Raw genomic sequence first — 19,939 nt, 5'->3', positions numbered from 1 at the left:
AGGATGACAATAAGGTGGGAACACATAGGATGAGGAAGTATTTTAGGATATCAGATATGTGTTTGCAAATACATATCATAGCAAAAGACAAAATAGGAAAAAAGACATAAAAGAAATTAAATGGTACTTTTTAAAACAAAAATGATATTTTTTTTTACAGAATGGTACTATTTTTTACAGAATGGTACTTCCTATTTTGTCTTTTAGCTATTTGTCTTTTAGCTGATATGTGTGTTTCCACACATATCTGATATGCGAAAAAAACCCTCCACATAGGATCTTATTCAAATATAAACCTTGTTGCAAATAATGCAAATAAATTAATAAAAACTACTCCACATTTGCACCATTAACATAAAAAAAATAAACACAAGTAGCAAATCATCAGCCAAAAATATCTTTGGCATATTGGTTAAGACTGCTATGTACGATAAGTCTCAAGTTCGAATCCCCCAAACTCCATTTGTAATTAGTATTGCCCGCGTGGCTCATTCGCAAAAAAAAAAAAAAGGGGTAGCAAATCATCATATAGTAAACACAAAGTGTACTACAAACAAACAACTATAAATCCATCTCAGAATGTGGAAATGCACATGACATCTTATGACTATACCGTATAAACTACAATAGTTTAATCCTGGAAAAAGGGCGAAAATGTTAAAATGAATTTTATGAATTTCATTCCAGAAATTATATTAGGTGATTTGTATAAACACATGTGAGTACCCATTCTTCATCGTCTCCACGCTTGTATGTTGAAATGTCCAGACATTAGTCTCATTGAAGAGTCATAATATTGTACAGCATGAGTTGGTCCTCTTCGCTTGCTTGTAGAACATCTGCTCCACAGTCGAAATAAAACAAATTGTCATTTAAATCATCAGGACCCATAAATTTCCTATAACAATCCAAATTTATTCTTGCTGCCATGCACATCAAAACTCAAGTGGCAAGAGTATTACAAAACTAGTATGATAACAGATCAAAATTCTGTGACTGCAAACATTGAAGAACTCATTTGAATTCATGTTTGTTGAAACACTGAAGGTGACCCAAATCATAAGTTCTCTAATTCTTTAGTTCTTAGTACTTCACTATTCCGCTTATACATTCCTTGAGCCCCAAGATAGTGGTTTCACATCAAAATAGCATGGTTTTAAAGAAAAAAAGCTCCTCCATTAGAACATCCCTTTCTCCATTTCCTTGCCCTCCGCTCCCCTTCTCATTTTCCATCTGACCTATTTACCAATCTGTTTATTGGAAAAATCCTAGTTGATTTCAGATCATAGATCTAGACCACTGTTACCTGATTCGCTAGTATGAGACCGGGTATGGGATCGCAATTTGCTACCTACGTTGCTAAGTTAGACCAAAATTGTACCATTTTCATGTTATAATTCGCCTTTTCGGTTTGCGGTTCATGGGGTGATTAGAGAATTAGGTAACACTGATCTAGACCTTTTTTAGGTAAAATCTCCGAAGACACATTAACATGTGTCCCTTCTTTTGCAAGTACCTGTGCGGCTCTTTACTGCATCATACACTATTTAAATTCGAGTCCAAATCATGAGAGCTATAGTGTTCCGACTTTGGCAGAACACTGGTTGTAACATGCAATACAAAAACAAAAGCTAGACATTTGTTCAGCATATCCTATTCCTCGCACAAGGATTTAAAAAAAAAAAAAAATCAGATATAAGTTAGTGCCTTAGCTTTCATATAGAAAACAGGACCAAAATACATTCGATCAATGATCCTAGAATAAGAAAACGAGATGTCATCTTGGAACATTCCTTCTATAACAAAACACAGGAAATTGTGGAATGGTCGTACTTTTAATGGTGTTGTTGCCCCATGTTATCTATTTAGGATAAAGTAACTTTATTAACTTATGGGCTAAGGCGGTGGGGGATCACATTACTCAATTAGAGATGTACAAAAAATTGGGTTAACTTGCAGTTCTGATTTTTGGTCTTTTTTGAGTACACCTTGACCTCCTGATGTACTGATAATTTCGATTGAGCAATTTTAGGCAATTACTTTGAGGATTGTTGGTTATCAAACATAGTTGTTTTCTTCCAATGGGAATTGCAGCAAAGGCATAATGTAATGGACAACTACACACTAGAGCAAAAGAAAGTCCCTCAGATCTTGCATCAGTTGCATGTGATAACCTTAAAAACCTAAAAGGACAATAACCTGAACAACAAACATCTCCAGCACACATATTTGGCAAAAGTACAAGAAACAATTGCCACTACCAAAAAAATATTATAGCAAACACCCAAGTCCCGTGACATGGCCATTGTCATTCAAGTATAAAAATCCATATCCCCACTTTTCTTGGTTCATGCAACAATACAGTAAACGAAGCTGAATTAATAGCTAACATTTACAAGCGATGATCAAGTGAATCACCTGTGATGCAGCACTAAGATCTGAACTCTTTTCTACCAAGCTGTCCAACCTTTCACCACGTTCTAGGACACTATCAATAGTTTTGTGCTGTAGCAAATTGAAAAGGTGTTAAAAATACATAAAAACAAATCAAGTTAAAATAAACAGACAATCATAAGGCAAAACAAATGGAAGGACAAACAACACTCATCCTAGCAATAGCAGCATGACACCTAGCAATGAGCAATGATATGCTTTGTACACTAATGATCACACCCATCTTATTTTTGTTTACACAATCACCAAACTGATGGAAAAAGAACAGTTGGAGTCCTTGGAGACTTGGAGTGAAAAGCTGTAATGCAGTTGCAAGAGATAGAACATAGATAAACAATTAAACATACTCAAATAATAATTGTGTCAAAGAACTATCCCGGCCTCATCTGTAAAGGCAACTAGCAATGCATTGACATTGCAATCTATGATTTCCCAAATCTTTTCAGCAAACTACACTCCTATTGTTCATAATTGATTTTCCAAAGCTGTACAAACTGTTACTTAAATTAATGACGGCTGACTGTTGACTTTTGTGCATTAAGATGTAACGAAACTAAAATGGGAAATGAAATATAACTCCAGTTTCAGCACATAATTTCAGGAGACAAGTAAACTTGAAGTCAAGTATATGTGAAGCGAGGAAATCCAACATGCATCCTATCAAGAATTCATGTGAAGTTAAAAAAAAACTTAATCAATTAAGAAAATTGATTGGAAGATGCAAGCTGTCAAAGCACAGCTTTTCAAGCAAAGAACATCCTACAAAAAGCAAAGGTTAATTAGATGACAGTCAAATCCCCTACAAGAATAATCTTAGTTTCATCCAGCTCCCTTTGAATCTTCAACAGCTTATCAGCTTCAGCTGGGTCCTGTACATTTAGTAAAAGAAAGGAAAACACACTCAGTCCTGGCTAAAAAAGCATAAAATACATCCTTACTCAACATAATGCCATAATCGAGTTGCTAAGAAGGGAGAAATACCTGGTACTTGGCCAAAGCCTCATTCAAGTAAGACCATGGTTGTGTGCTGTCTGAAGTTACACCCTTCCATGAATCGCCAAACGTATTTTGGTATTCATCCAACACCTATAAAGCATTTCCTATCAATAGCCATCCCATGGACAGAAGTAAATCAATTGCTACAGCTACTTTCTCAAAATTAAATATTGCAGAGCATGCACCAGGATACAATAAAGTGTTATGTATAATACCAGCACATAATGAATTAGCCAAAACTAAATGTAAAATACCCAGTAAATAGATAGAGTCACGCCACCTTCTAACATCTGGCGGGCAAGGTAATACTCAAAATGCCAAATGCAATATAGCATACAACATGAACTCTGAAGGGGGGTGGGGGAAGGGGAGGCCTAACACTCAGAATGCCAAAAGCAATATAGCATAGAATATGAAGCCTACACCCATGTTCCAGGTCATCAACTATGCAGATTGAAAAAACAAATCACAATACACCTCTAATCTGATGAGCTGGCCTGCTGGGGTAATATACCAAAAGGATAATTTGCAACAGCAATGTTCAAAACTTCAAATAGTAAATTTAGCATCATTCTATGGCATTGGTGTAAAATAATGAGCAGATGAAAGCAGCACAGCAATATTGTGTATGGAACTAGTTATTCTTCATTATTGTTCATTTGCCAATAAAAATGGTGAGTTTGTGAGCGAGTGTGCGTGCAACTTATGAAGATTACATTGATGAGTACATTATAGAGAACTAACAATCATCCAATCCTTGACGGAAAAAAAAATGTGTGCTAATAACATTGTGAATCAGCTAACATAGTTCTAGTAAAACACCAGTAGAAAAGCATCAAAAACAGGTGAGCAATTCCTTTAAACTACAAAAAGTCACAAGTTAGAAACAACCATTCCTGTCCAATTACAAGACCATTACCCTAATTTTTCAACCAGAGCCAACTTGACTTGGCTAATGCATAAAAAAAAGTGAAAGCTAACAGGCAGCAAACCCACACCACCAATAATCTCAAACATAATGCTTGAATATGGTTTCCTATTTCCCTACTACAATAGGAGTCTGTAACATAAGGAACAACATTGGCTAAACTATTGACAAAAGAAAAAAGAATCCAGCATACCCAATAAATTTGAAACATCCCCCGTAAACCAAATTCTCGATTCCATTGATAAGTCTAAGAAGTTCCATTACGAATATTAAATAAATAGAGTTTCCAAACCTTAAATGACAAAATAAACAACACGTCATTACAAAAGTTAACGAAAAGCATTAACACATGAGAATGAAGTTGCCTATGCTCAAGATGCTTCCTAAAGAAAATTGTCCATATTCCCAAATATAAACATGACTACATGAGTGACCAAGGTGAAGAACAAGACCTTGTTTGCTAGGTATAACATGTCTGATATTAACTTTGGATTTCACTACTCACTATGTAGCCATAGCAATAGTAGTCAACATATGGAGATAATATATATACTCCCTCCATCCCACTTTAATAAGCCACATTGTCCCAAAAAAAGAGGTCACTTTTTATATTTACTATTCCCTCTTTCCCTAATTATTCTTTAGGTATTCCGCTTTGAATGTCCCATTTTTCTTTACGTTTGGAATGTTTACTTTTATATTATAACATGAATGCCCCTGATATTCTATCAAAATTGTGTCCAATGATTAATTTAATCAATCAAATTCATTAGAGTATTTAATCTCTCACACTGTCTCATGAACATTAAATATTTTACGGTTTCTCAATGTCAGATTTTGGATAAAAGTGAAAATATTATGAATAAACGTAATTTGCATTGTTCAAATAAATAAATAAAAAGGAATCTCAATCCACATTAATTAACCGTTAAATCGCGTGCATGATACCAAACGTAAAGAATAAAAAGGGACGGAGGGATTAAGTTACTTTGATGTTACCCAATACCCATATTATTAGGCCACAATTTATTTTGGGATGTCCTGAGAAAATAGGCCACTTTCATATCTAACGGGTTTTAACTTTGAATTTACCCATATTGATCCTTTTTTTATCAGATTGATCAATTTGATCTCAACAATTGTACTCCCTCCGTCCCTTAATACTCGCACAGGTTTGACCGGTACAGAGTTTAAGACACTTGAATTGACTTATTAATTTAATAGGTGGTAGTTGATAGTGGGGTATTTTTTTAATATAGTTAGTGGGAAATGTGTAAGGGGTTAGTGGGGGTGTGAATTTTTAAATGATTTTTTTGTAGGGAGTGGGTTAGTAGGTAAGTGTGAGAAATAATATAATATTGGTAAAAAAAATTCATTTATAGAAGCGGTGCAAGTATTAAGGGACGGTCCGAAAAGGAAAGCGGTGCGAGTATTAAGGGACGGAGGGACTAGGGAGTATAAATTATCAACAATAATAATGGAATTTCAAGAGAATTCCTAAAATAATCTCAAACGAAATGTGGGTTATTAAAGTGGGATGGAAGGAGTAGAGGTAGTCCCCATATAGCTCCATATAGCTGCAACACTAATAGTATTGTAGTAACCTAAGATTTTTTGAAGTTAATGAGCAAGTTGGAATAACTCAACATACACACGAAAACACATAAAAGCAGGCATGCTTACTGCATGGATACACGTGTGTATTTTGGGGGAAATGTGAGATCGATAGTATACTTTCTTTTGAACTTATTTATCCCTCACTAGAAAATTGAAAATACAAGTTTTATTCGTTCTACATAAAGATACATAAATGAATTTCATATACATGTGGTTATGTCAAGAGAGTTCTAAAAGACGTGATAGCTATTTAAGGAAAGCAAGTACTGAAAGATCCCAATAAAAAAGGAGAGTGCTCATCAGTCCTTCAATTGATTGAAATTGACTATATGCTTGGTTATCAAATTTTGACAAAAATCAAGAACCTAAAAGATCATCTCTCTTCCGGGTTACTGCCATGGAAATTCTATTGAACTAGTAGATTTGCATGAGCAGGGACAAAGATTATCAACATAAATTCAGTTATCAACCAGTCAAGACAAATACTAAATCACTTAATCACTCCCACAATACTTGCTCTAAATCAGCCATTATGTTTTTTCAAAGCATTACGCGCACAAACTTTCTCAAAATAAGTGCACAGCTTATATCTTCCCCTAATTCAAGCACAAACGTCTATTTCTCAACCAAAACATATGCCACAAAAAAAAGAAATATAACATGGCAAAGAACCTTGGTTAGCAGCGAAAATGCACTTCGAACTGGGTAGGGGTCATCCATAAATCCCAACGCGCAAAGGCCCCCTCTGTTGTAAGCATGCACCTTGTATTCTGATCACAAGAAAAAAGAAATACATTAAGTTCCTAAACTAAGGCAAAAAAAAGAAATATGCTGGAACAAGGTTAAGTTATCATCATAACCTTCTGATTAAACTGTTTTTTTTAGACAAAACACTCATCAACCCAAACGACAACTCAAGTAATGACACTCATATAGATAGAACTCATAGAAGGCATAATTCAAAGGGAAACAGCCAACAGCTAAATTCATTAGGAAAGCAGTATCCAACCTAACAGCAATACCGAACATTATTAAAACATAGTAATTCTCGAATGACCGCTATGCTTTCCTTGTATAAATTCAACACTTTAAAACAATTAGAAACTAATTATCAAACTGCTGAGCTGCACTTTAAAACAATGAATTTCAATGCCATGTCAATAAAGTCAAGGCACAAACTTTTCAATCAAACCTAAAATTGAATAATCCTAACAATCCTTGAGCTCCAAAGCTAAATTAAGCAAAAATACTCACCAAAGATAAGACAATGTCAACAAGATCAAGATCAATTGCAACAAAATTCAAATTAACAGGAAAAAAAAAACCCTAGAAATAGTTTCAAAAGAGAAAAGAAACCTTCGTGTTGGACAGATTGACGTTGTCCAGGAAGGGTGCGTTTGGCAACAGTACGAGAGACGAAGACGATGAATTCACGAACGCTGGATCTCTGAAAGTATCCGAATGTGCTCACATCCGACGCATTTGCTAAGATAATCGGGTTTTCTTCGCTCGACCCGCATCTCAGAACCACAATCGCCGTGATCTTCATTCCTTAATGTCGGTTTCTCTCTCTTCAAAATTGTTATTGATCTATGATCAGGGTCTCAAGTCCGAGAGGAATTGGGAATTTTGGATGATGATGCCAACGCTAACTATTCGAAAAGGAATACATAAACACTACAATAAACCGGGCTCAATCCTAACTTAGCGCGTGGACCAGGGTATTAGTGACTTTATGCCTTGGAGTTGTAGACTTGTAGCCTTGTAGGTAACTCCGGAACTGTCACGTACATTTACTTTACTATCTTTATATATATTTGCTTTTATCCCGTGCGATGTACGAATTCTATTAAATTGTTAAGTTAAAATAAAATTATTATATATATCAACTTCTGTATTTATATATTAGATTAGGTAAGTATTTGATGATGGATTGAATTTCATTTTAGATTTATTTTTTTAATTGTTAGAGTGGTTGATTTTGGATGGAGTTGTATATACGTAGTATTTGTAATTAATTAATAAAAATATCTATGTGTAACCTAATAATTTATCTACGTGACACTCGATATTTTTTAATTAATATATAATTTTGAAATCTTATTTTCCATTCGCCAAAACCATTAGGTTTCCTACGTGGCGCTCTAATATTGGATTAGTGTTTGATTTTGGATTGAATTTTATTTTAGATTAGTGTTTGATTTTGAATTGAATTTTATTTTAGATTAGTGTTTGATTTTGAATGAATTTTATTTTAGATTTATTTTTTAATTATTAGAGTGTTTGATTTTGGATGGAGTTGTATATATTAGTAACTAGATTTTAGCCCGTGCATATTCTATTAACTTGTTACGTTTAAACATTAATAATTAATTAATAAAAAAAAATTATGTGGCACCTAATTATTTATCTACGTGGTATTCGACTTTTTAATTCAAAAATAATTTTTAAGTCTTATTTTTCATTGGCCGAAACCATTAGATTTCCTATGTGGCGATCTAATATTGGATTAATGTTTGATTTTGGACTAAATTTTATTTTAGATTAGTGTTTGATTTTGGATGAATTTTATTTTAGATTTATTTTTTAATTATTAGAGCGTTTGGTTTTGGATGGAATTGTATATATTAGTAATTAATTAATTAATTTAGATATCTACGTGGCACCTAATTAATTATCTACGTGGCACTCAATTTTTTTAATTCAAAAATAAATTAGAAATCTTATTTTTCATTGGCCGAAACCATTAATAATCCGAGGTGGTGTGAGGGGGTCGAAAAAGCACGAGGCTAATGCGTGACCTCGTCCCTCGTGGGTGTGACGCTTCTTTTTGTCAAATCAAGTGTAATTAGATTTCCTGTGAGTTTACACCCAATTGACTAGTAATATAGGAGTCGCCATTCAGTTTTTAACGACAATGAGAAAAACTGACAAAACCCGGTTATCGTGACATAAAGGGAGTGCAATTATGTTTGACCATGATGGCCGTAGGTTCCCTTGTGATCCCTGGTGGTGGGGATCGCTCAACGTACACCCGCAGGGTAGAGATTGAGGGTTCGGGGGACTGTAACTACCGAGAGGAGTACTCGCTCTTCGATAACTCCAGAGGCAGGATATCCTTACTAGCTCAGCATAAATAATTGAAGGGACATGCGAAGTTGATTTTAACAATATGCAACATATAAGACTAGATCGAGCGCGATTATCTGATTTAGATTGTTTTAAGGGACCTAGCATGATAATCCAATTTCCCAAAAATATCATATTTATTAAGCGTGATCGAACAATCAGATTTAGTTAGTTTAACAGTTCATAAAAGGGCGAGGAAAGCAATTAAACCATGGAAAAGGGACACATTACGACGCGCCCTTGAGAGGTGCGTCACGGTTCTCAAAAAAACTAACCACTTTGACTTTGCTATTTCTCCTTTTATTTAACGAATCTCAAATTATGGGACGGGATACGTTCTGTTCGATTTATGGATCGATTGCGACAGAACGCGTAATCATTTTTGCAGCGTGAGGCTTAGGCTTAGGGGTTTAGAGTCAATACTCGAAATATAATTGTGTGTTGTTATATCCTTTTCACGTCGAACTTAAGGCCCTATTTATAGAAAAGAGTTCGTGGAAAGATAGAATTGCAGAACTCTAATCCACGAGGAATTAGGAAAAAACACGTACCAGGTATTTTCAGCGCCCAGGCCTGGGCGCCGAAGATTTCGGCGCCCAGAGCCAGGCGTTGAAAATAGGGTCTGGGCTGTTTTTCTTAGTCAGATTCGGATTCCTAAAATCCGGAGTGTATGAGACTTTAATCGAGTCTTTTAGTGCGTATTAATTTTATGACGGAATGCGTCTGGGCCCGTTACGAACTCTAGGCTCGTTAGGATTTTAATTAATACGTGACTCTTACTTCCGAATCATATTAGGAATAGGATTCTCTCGCAATTTCTATCTCATTTAAGATTTATGTTGGAGTGCAACACCTAATTCTGACAGGTTTCTATCTTTTATGACTTGCCACTTTTAACAACTACCCATTACGGCAGTTACTATTTTTAGCAGGTTTCTATAAATAGCAGGTTTCGGGTGAAATGAAAAGGGGTAATGAGATTCGTTATTTTATAGGAGATGCGTTGTCAAGTGGAGATTTACGTTTTCATCATAGAACCTTCCCTTTTCGGGAATGGGGACAAAAGTAGGTGTCTACAGTTATCCCCCACTTTGACTGAGTCTTGGAATAAGACGATGGTCAAAGTACTAGACGGAGTGCGCCACACAAGCCATGGTGACCTGTTTTTGCGAGGGTCTCACGAGCCCCCGAGTGATAACATTTGACTTAAGGGTCATCACTTGGAGTGTCGACATATCCCTCACGTGTCATTGGGATTTGTCAACGGATAGTATAGAAACTTCCTCACTTTGTAATTGGAAGGATCCAAAGAAGTGTAGAAACTCCCTCACTTTGTCATTGGGAGTAGCTACAGATGTTTTCGAAATCAAAGCTATAAAGTGTAATTGGGCCTGGCCAAGCCCAATCACGAAGTAAAAACGTTTTTAAAGTTTCTCATTTTCAGGGCTAGCTAAACGAGAAAACCCCCTTGTTTTTATGGGACGTAAAACGAAGGAAAATCCAACACATCGTTCTTTTTTGGAAAAAACGGAAAACCAATCCTTTAATTTTTGGAAAAAAGGGAAAACCAATCACATCGTTCTTTTTTGAAAAACGGAAAACCAATCCTTTAATTTTTGGAAAAAAGGGAAAACTAATCACATCGTTCTTTTTTGGGAAAACGGAAAACTAATCCTTTAATTTTTGGAAAAAGGGAAAACCGATCCTTTAATTTTTGGAAAAAGGGAAAACCGATCCTTTAATTTTTGGAAAAAGGGAAAACCGATAAAGGTTATCGCTGCAGCGACTAAGGACCTGCGCGGTTAGTGACGCAGACCCCGCCGGCTAAAGATGGCGAGCCTGTCCGCTAAGGGTGGACACCCCGTCCGATAGAACTGGACGAATCTGTTTTTGAAATTTGTTTGCTTTTTTTGAAAATAAGGACCTACGCGGCTTGTGACGTAGACCCCGCCGGCTAAAGATGGCGAGCCTGTCCGCTAAGGGTGGAAACCCCTCCCGATAGAAGTGGACGAATCTGTTTTTGAAATTTGAAAATAAGGACCTACGCGGCTTGTGACGTAGACCCCGCCGGCTAAAGATGGAGAACCTGTCCGCTAAGGGTAGACACCCCGTCCGATAGAAGTGGACGAATCTATTTTGAAATTTGTTTGTGCTTTTTGAAAATAATGACCTACGTGATTTGTGACGTAGACCCCGCCGGCTGAAGATGGCGAGCCTATTTTGAATTTGAAGACTTTATTTTTCGAAAACTGAGGACCTGCGCGGCTAGTGACGCAGCCCCCGCCCGCTGAAGGTGGGAGAGCCCTGTCCGCTAAGGGTGGACGCCCCTGAATTCGTCTTTTCGATTTGGAACTCGCGTGGTTCGTGGCGCGATCTTGCCCGATTGAGGTGGAAAAGTCGTGATTTCTTTTGAGAATTTCTTTTATTCATTCTTGCAAGAACGAATTCTTTCGAGGGATGCTCGGATTTAGTTGTAACCTGAATGTGGGTTGACAACGTGCTTAGACGGACCATTGTCTTGTGGTCATCATCTTTCATGGTTTTGAGCTAGTCTTTATGGCTCAATCTTGCCACTACCTGGGTCCTTGATTAGGGGACTATGTATAAGTGTCAACAGCGACCTTTGTCTTGAGGTCGTAAACTGGTTTTATTTTTTGAGACATCCAAACACGAGACTTCGTACAGCGTAGTCTGGGAATATTGTTTTAACTTTTCATACTCTCTTTTGAAATATATATTTTCTTTCGAGCCCCCAAGCATTCGTGCTTGACGGTCATTTCTTGTCAAAGGGGTTCCTTGGGGATATGCATTCTGTAGTGTCCTTGATTGTGTTTGGGATTATGCTCGTAAGTGCGAGCGACCTTTGTAGTGGTGTGCTACTTTTGACAAAGTCGTGAGGTGCGACTTTCAGTAAGGAAATCGGCAATTCTCGAGTCGAATGGATACGGTAGGGCCCAATAGAAGTTAGGGCCTTTTTTGAGCCTGGGTTCATTTTCGGCGCCCATGCCTGGGCGTTAAAGATTTCGGCACCCAGCGCTGGGCGCCGAAAATGATTTCTGGCGAGGTTTCTTGATGACACAGTTGGCCTCTTGTTCGTTCGTTTTCTTTTTTTCTTTTCTTCTAGAGATTCTATTTTTGGAACGAACTGTTCATTTGAGATCACCGTTGATAGGTGAATAACAATTATTTCTCGAGAAACCGTAGCCGATTGGTGGACTACAGTGTTTGTCGTTTTTGGGCGATTATTTAAAGGGACTGTCACTCTTAAGGCGTGCAGTTATTGCAATAGTTGGGCGAGTCTATATGGCCCGAGGAACATACCTTGAGGCGTATATTTTGGTCGTTCGTATAGATTTTTCTTTTGAACGCGTTCGTGAATGTTCGATGATGATATGAATGTGCGAATGAGCGTTCATAGAATGGCCGTTGTGTGCGGTCCATTAATCAGTTTGTTTGAATCATTTTTTTTTAGCAATGACTGATTTTGAATAGTTTGCTTAGAAGCTTGATAGGGTTCAGGCCCATTCATGAAGTGGGCTCAAGCATCGTGCCCTTCTTGATCGTTCAAACATTTGCTTTGAGATTTTTATTTTGCTATGGTCGTTTTCGTAGCTTAGAGCCCCCAAGTATGCATGTTGGGATGCTTTCCTTTTGGCGTACGATTTTTGTAGGTTCTTTCGAGACATATGCCCTGGGGTTCCGCTCGTGTGGGTGCGAGATATCCCTTCCGTGGTAGGTAATATTTTGCTACCTTTAATCCTTAATGTAGAAGTCGTGTGGCTTGCCTTTTGAATTTGGGCGATAGGTAGTCTTTACCTCTTTTACACGTGCTCTTGGTCGTGCCTACATTAGTGCAATATGCCTTACTCTCTTTTTTTTAGACTTGCACCGTGGGATGGCTGAACTTATGGTGCAACGTAGGTTTGTGTGGCCTAACAACATGTATTAGAACATTTCTCCAGGTGTTGGGATATCATTGCATTGGAGTATTTCATCACGCCTCGTTCAGGTGCTCGAACAAGTGTAGCACCTTCTGCGTGGGTTTGCACGGCTTATTACTTCGTTCGATGCGAGGATTCATAGATGTTTATTTCTTGTTTTTATATCTGGGCAAAATTTGACAAGCAGAAAGATTCAGCGCCCAGGCTGGGGCGCTAAAGATATCGGCGCCCAGCTCTGGGCGTTGAAAATGATTTCTGGGTATATTTTGACAGTTCTTATCCTTGATTTTTTTTTCTTTCGCTTTCGCTTTGGAACGAGGTAGACTATGTAACGGGCGCTTGTAGGGCGAGCATTATGTGCATTAGTTTGATCGGAGTTTTGGTGACTCACGATTTTCCGTTACCCTTGTTAGCGGGGTGACTTTATATATTCTAAGTAGTTCTTAGAATTTGGGAGGGGTTGTAGCCATTCTAAGGTTCGTTTTACACGATTAAGCTTAGGATTGTGCCCCTATGATGTATGTATAGCATTAGCGTCGAGAATTTGCGATAAAATCGTCATTTCGAGCATTTTTAGAGTGTTTTTCTCAAGCCCCAAATTGTAGATACGGGATTGGCTTGGTGCTATAATGCTTGGCATACGTCTTTTTGGTTTCATGGTGACATGGACCATGAACAGTTTGAACCAGACTCGTTTAGTGCGAGGCACGTTCGAGTAGTGATTTGCTACTTCTCTTGTAAATGTCGTATTGTGCGACATTGCCATGGTCAAGGTAGTCACATGTTGAAGTGTGCCTTGACCAAAAGCTAGGTGCCTTTCTTTACCCATAATCATATTTAGAAATCCTTTTGACTCACTTGCAACATCGAGATAAACACATACTTAGCTTAAACCAACGACACTTTATTATGTTCGAAGAAGTCTTTTGAAAATTATTTGAAATCCGAGTCCTACTGTGTACAATCCGAGGTGTCCTAAGTAAGTTTGACTTATAGAAGGGTTCGTACAGGATTACATGAGTGAATACTGTTACGATTTTTGGAATGCTGTCTAAGGATTTGCTGGAAGCCAGGGTGCAGGCGTCAAGATGTACTTGTGCCCGTTTGGCATATGCTTTAGGCTTTTAGGGCCATCTTTTCCAGAATTGCGGGAATATAAACCGTTTTCAAATTTTAGATTTACTTGGTGTATGTCTGCATAAAAGGTCAAGGTATACTTAGTTCTTTCCCTAGATCTTTCATTTCAATTTTAACCCCCAGTTGCTGTTATGTCTTCCCATTAATGATGCTTTCAGATTTCGATTTTTAGATGCCCGTGTCATACGTCTGAGTAGGGTGAGCCTTGGTTAAGTTCCAAGTCCTATTGACAATGTCTGGTTTTTTTTTGTTTTTTTTTTTTAGGAGATTCGCAAGCATTTGAATTACCATGAACGGGTGCCCTGAGTTCGAAGGAACGATGGGGCGATGCCGTAGAACAATCCTCTTTATTGCAAGCTTACTGCCTTTATTATTTGTGGGCGATTATGACTGTGTCTAGTGGTGAAAGAAGGTCTTTAAGCGAACGACCATGTCTGGTGGTGAAAGAAAGTCTTTAAGTGAGTTAGTTCGCTTTTAGGGAGGGTCAAGTTGAGTATTTTAGAGGTCATGGACGCTTGCGCTAGCCCCCATTCAATTGAGGCAAAGCGGTCTTTTGAGTCTTGGCTAAGTGCCTAGGAGTGTGAGTGCTCCTTCTGGCAAGGGTACGTGCCCTTTATTATTTTTCGATGTGTGCTCATTAATTTGGGCATCTTGATGACTTGGATTCTTCCTTTGATTTAAATTTTTCTTTCGACTTGGATTGCAAGTAATTAAATTTCAATAAGGGACTCTATTCCTTATTCTTGTTATTCTATAGGCTTTAATATTTTTGCAAATTGGTTGGACCGAATCATGGATTGCCTACGTATCCGCCTTAAATAGATTTAATTTGGAATCAGGTCTTGCGTAGTTCTTAGCCTAGAAAATGGTTTCTTAGAATGCCGATTTTAAACAAGTACGTTCTGAGGTGGAAACATATTATTTGAAACGGTAGAATGAGTGAGGTTTATTATTATTTTAATTGCTGTCTTGCCGTAAGCCAAAAATTTGTTTTATATTTTTTTTTGAGTACATGTATTTCTTTGGTGGTACGTATATCTGAATACGTGTTGTACCCCCCCAAGTGTTCGTTATTGTTCCGTGTATGTGCGGATAAAATGACGAGCACTTCTGGACAAATTTTAGCAGGCAGAGAGATTCGGCGCCCAGGCAGGGGCGCTAAAGATTTCGGCGCCCAGCTCTGGGCGCTGAAAATGACTTCTGGGCGGATCTTTTTTGGTGCGCTAAATGATTCTTTTCCTTTTTAGACTAACTTTAGAGGCGCTTTGCAAAGTTTCTTTTTTATTATTTATTATTTTTTGTACTTTTCATTTATCTTTTTTTTTTTTTATATTCGTGACTCAAGACGGTTTGAAAGATGCATGGGTTGAATGAGATAGGATAATTTGTATAGGTATTGGTCAAGCATGAGGATTATATTTGCTAGGGCTCACAATTTGCAGCCCCGAACTAGTGTCATGAGTTTACATCAACCAATGCCAATGAGTAGCATGGGGACGGCTCAAGGGAATATCAACAGGATGCATTCAAACAAGTTATATGGTCATTATGCTAATGGTGGTGTAATAATGGGTTTGGGCTTTGGAAATAACGGGTATGACGCACGTGTCAATGGCCGTGCGTGGTTTGCGGTTGACAACAAAGTTCAAGAACAAGAGTCGAGGTAATGGTTTCTTGGGTTATGGCAATGAGAACATGGATGGGTTAAATGAGCTGAGCAGGGACCCCAGAGCGAAGGCGTCTAAGAGCATAAGGATTGGAAAGGGTAGATATCGTAGAATCTTATGATTTGGATTGGTTGACTCGATTCTTTTCCTTCGTTTACTTGGGTAAATGTTACACTTTGGGAGGTACGGGATAAGTATTCCATGGCTCGTTTTTTTCGTTCTCCCTTTTCTTTTTCTCTTTTTTCTTTTTGCTTGGGATTTCTCCCCAACATAAATCCTTCAAATTTTTTATTTGGGCTAAAAGGTAGATGGTTGTGGTCTTTGAATCACGAGGCGAGACTGAGTGAGCCTCGTTTGGTAGGCCTATAGTGGACCTTTAATTTTAGCGGGCCTAGGGTGGACCTTTAGCTTTAGTAGGCCTAGGATGGACCTTTTAAATTGTCTTACTTTGCAAGCGTAGTTAGTCGTTTCTTAAAATGTGCAAATAGCGTAGATTCAAAATGTTGCTTCTACCTTATTGAAATTTAACGAAAGAATTACATCGAAAATAATTTTTACTTCTTTTCAGATTCCAATTTTCGGGATTTAATTGGAAGTTGTGATTTAGACTCGAACTTTCATTAATCTTTCTGATTATAACCCGTGTATGAATACAAGGAGGTGGCCTAGACTCAAAATAATGACGTGGCGTAAGCCTATAACACTTGACCAAGCGACTCTCAGACTTAGGCTAATTGGACCATACCTTTCGTTGGTCGACACTTTAGATTTTAACCCTTGGGTGTTCATTTGTCATGCGCCATTTTGCTTAATGTTGGCAAGGTAGTTAATTGGGGATATCGAATTTTCATTTTTACAAGGCTAGAATCATTAGTGCGGCTTCTCTCTTAGTGTGTATTGCTTTTACCCTAATGGTAGCCTTATGGTATGCCGATTTGGGTATTTTCATGGTTGGTCATGTTGCATTCATGGAAAATTTTTAGTCCGTACTTAGGAGTATTTCAAGGAGCGAGTGGCTCGAGAGGACTATGATGGTCGTGACCCAATGTGATCATAAGCCTTGAGGCCATTAATTTTTCTTGCCAATGGTATTGACACCTTAGGTTCACTTTGGGGGTTGTGCGACTATGGGGGAATGATTTTCAGAATGTGACTGTTTCCATTTTGCAAATACTATAATATATTATTTTTATTGGTGGGAGAGAGTATTGAGACCGTAGATTCTTAGCAAGGGATGACAATTACATATGGGTGCTTATTGATTTAAATGTTAGGAAGGGAGACTAAATATGGTTTAACCTTTTAACTTGCAGAACGACACCAAGCATTAGGACCGATTCTATGGATAAGGCAACTAAGACTTAGGATTTAGATTGTACTTTGGCATAGCCTAGTCTAGACTCGGATTTATTTTTTATTCGAACATTATTTTCCCTGAAAACTTCATTTGAACATTATTTTTTGAATACTTTGCCCATGTGACATTCAAGGTTTAATTAGCATGCTCGGTTTTTGGTGTCGAACATCGTCGTCGTAGGAGGCCTAACAACGACACAAAGAGTTATTTATTTTTTTATAAGTCGCTTTTAGAATCGAGTGCTTTTTCATACGCCCTCGTAGCAATTTTTTTTTTTCACGAAAAGTTTTTTTTTGCTACATATTTTTTGCGCGGGCACCGAGGCTGCTGCGCCGGACCAAAAGGCCAGGCAGCAACTTCAGCGCCCAGCTAGGGCGTGAGAAACTCTGGCGCCCAGCCAGGGGCGTTGAAAATGCGTCCCTGGCTGGTTCTCGTTTTCAATTTTCGTCTACTTTTGTTTAAGCGACTTTGATTTTGCGTGCTTGCCTTATAACGTCCTTTACGCGTTGTGCAGCGTTTGTGGGATTCGTTACAGGTCATCCCGAGCGTCGCTTATTTTTGTGGCGATCGTTCGGGTCATAACACGTATTTCGGTATAACTCTTTGGCAAATTGGTTTATGAATGTTTGGGCAATTTTTAAGGTCGTTGGTTTTTCTAGGATAGTTTGTCACACACAATCATATATTTCGCTACACATAACTAACATTTCATCATGAGGCAATAATAATATGTCATGTAGTTTATGATAGGCTTCTATGGGTAGTTATTTGCGCCTGGCTTGGTACCGCTTCTATCGTAGATCCAACATATACCCCGGTCGAGGTAGTGTCTTCAGCAGACGAATTTCGCTCAAGAGGCCAACCCGCAAGTGCAAGCCAAGGGGGCATGCAGGCGAGAGGGACCTAATGGGCGAGCGATTGGGTTTGGGACGGGTGTACTACTAGCGAAAGTGCCGAGTGGACAACATTCGAAGAGTATGCACCCCCAAGTTAGCGATGGGTATCCTTAGTCCCAACTCCCAAGATGAAACACAAAGGGAGCCAAGATTCGTTATGCGGTTCTGTCCGTTCACATTAATATGTTGATTTTCAGGTCGTCCCAACTTGATTGGGAAATAAACGCGGGGTAGGATCGTTTCACCCTTCGGCTATTTTGATTACCTACAAGCACGAGTATTTCCTTCACTATCCCCAGTGGAGTCGCCACTGTGAGGGGGTCGAAAAAGCACGAGGCTAATGCGTGACCTCGTCCCTCGTGGGTGTGACGCTTCTTTTTGTCAAATCAAGTGTAATTAGATTTCCTGTGAGTTTACACCCAATTGACTAGTAATATAGGAGTCGTCATTCAGTTTTTAATGACAATGAGAAAAACTGACAAAACCCGGTTATCGTGACATAAAGGGAGTGCAATTATGTTTGACCACGATGGTCGTAGGTTCCCTTGTGATCCCTGGTGGTGGGGATCACTCAACGTACACCCGCAGGGTAGAGATTGAGGGTTCGGGGGACTGTAACTACCGAGAGGAGTACTCGCTCTTCGATAACTCCAGAGGCAGGATATCCTTACTAGCTCAGCATAAATAATTGAAGGGACATGCGTTAACTATTAAACTAATCTGAGTTGATTTTAACAATATGCAACATATAAGACTAGATCGAGCGCGATTATCTGATTTAGATTGTTTTAAGGGACCTAGCATGATAATCCAATTTCCCAAAAATATCATATTTATTAAGCGTGATCGAACAATCAGATTTAGTTAGTTTAACAGTTCATAAAAGGGCGAGGAAAGCAATTAAACCATGGAAAAGGGACACATTACGACGCACCCTTGAGAGGTGCGTCACGGTTCTCAGAAAACTAACCACTTTGACTTTGCTATTTCTCCTTTTATTTAACGAATCTCAAATTATGGGACGGGATACGTTCTGTTCGATTTATGGATCGATTGCGACAGAACGCGTGATCAGTTTTGCAGCGTGAGGCTTAGGCTTAGGGGTTTAGAGTCAATACTCAGAATATAATTGTGTGTTGTTGTTGTGTCCTTTTCACGTCGAACTTAAGGCCCTATTTATAGAAAAGAGTTCGTGGAAAGATAGAATTACAGAACTCTAATCCACGAGGAATTAGGAAAAAACACGTACCAAGTATTTTCAGCGCCCAGGCCTGGGCGCCGAAGATTTCGGCGCCCAGAGCCAGGCGTTGAAAATAGGGTCTGGGCTGTTTTTCTTAGTCAGATTCGGATTCCTAGAATCCGGAGTGTATGAGACTTTAATCGAGTCTTTTAGTGCGTATTAATTTTATGACGGAATGCGTCTGGGCCCGTTACGAACTCTAGGCTCGTTAGGATTTTAATTAATACGTGACTCTTACTTCCGAATCATATTAGGAATAGGATTCTCTCGCAATTTCTATCTCATTTAGGATTTATGTTGGAGTGCAACACCTAATTCTGACAGGTTTCTATCTTTTATGACTTGCCACTTTTAACAACTACCCAGTACGGCAGTTACTATTTTTAGCAGGTTTCCATAAATAGCAGGTTTCTATAAATAGCAGGTTTCGGGTGAAATGAAAAGGGGTAATGAGATTCGTTATTTTATTGGAGATGCGTTGTCAAGTGGAGATTTACGTTTTCATCATCGAACCTTCCCTTTCGGGAATGGGGACAAAAGTAGGTGTCTACAGGTGGCGCTCTAATATTTCAGCAAA

At 38.3% G+C, this 19,939-nt stretch overlaps 1 protein-coding gene across 1 annotated transcript; it reads right to left on the bottom strand.

Moving 5' to 3' along the window:
• Nucleotides 1–545: 545 nt before the first annotated feature.
• On the bottom strand, nucleotides 546–7,665 carry LOC110777696 (VAMP-like protein YKT61). The gene is made up of 6 exons (XM_021982286.2): nucleotides 7,352–7,665; nucleotides 6,668–6,765; nucleotides 3,436–3,540; nucleotides 3,258–3,323; nucleotides 2,419–2,505; nucleotides 546–839 (listed from the first exon to the last, which is right to left on the bottom strand). Exons 1-6 carry the CDS (start codon nucleotides 7,542–7,544, stop codon nucleotides 789–791), a joined length of 600 nt encoding a protein of 199 aa, XP_021837978.1. The 5' UTR covers nucleotides 7,545–7,665; the 3' UTR covers nucleotides 546–788.
• Between the last annotated feature and the right edge of the window lie 12,274 nt (nucleotides 7,666–19,939).

This window comes from Spinacia oleracea, chromosome 2 (assembly GCF_020520425.1).
Source record: "Spinacia oleracea cultivar Varoflay chromosome 2, BTI_SOV_V1, whole genome shotgun sequence".
Classification (NCBI taxonomy): domain Eukaryota; kingdom Viridiplantae; phylum Streptophyta; class Magnoliopsida; order Caryophyllales; family Amaranthaceae; genus Spinacia; species Spinacia oleracea.
Note: the sequence above shows the minus strand (reverse complement) of the source record. Positions and strands in the feature narration are given on the sequence as shown.

Coding starts and splice junctions, on each gene's coding strand:
- LOC110777696 (XM_021982286.2), bottom strand. CDS start 7,544: ATGAAGATCACGGCGATTGTGGTTCTGAGATGCGGGTCGAGCGAAGAA. Junction 6,766..7,351: donor TCAATCTGTCCAACACGAAG/GTTTCTTTTCTC, acceptor TCTTGTGATCAG/AATACAAGGTGCATGCTTAC. Junction 3,541..6,667: donor CATTTTCGCTGCTAACCAAG/GTTCTTTGCCAT, acceptor AATGCTTTATAG/GTGTTGGATGAATACCAAAA.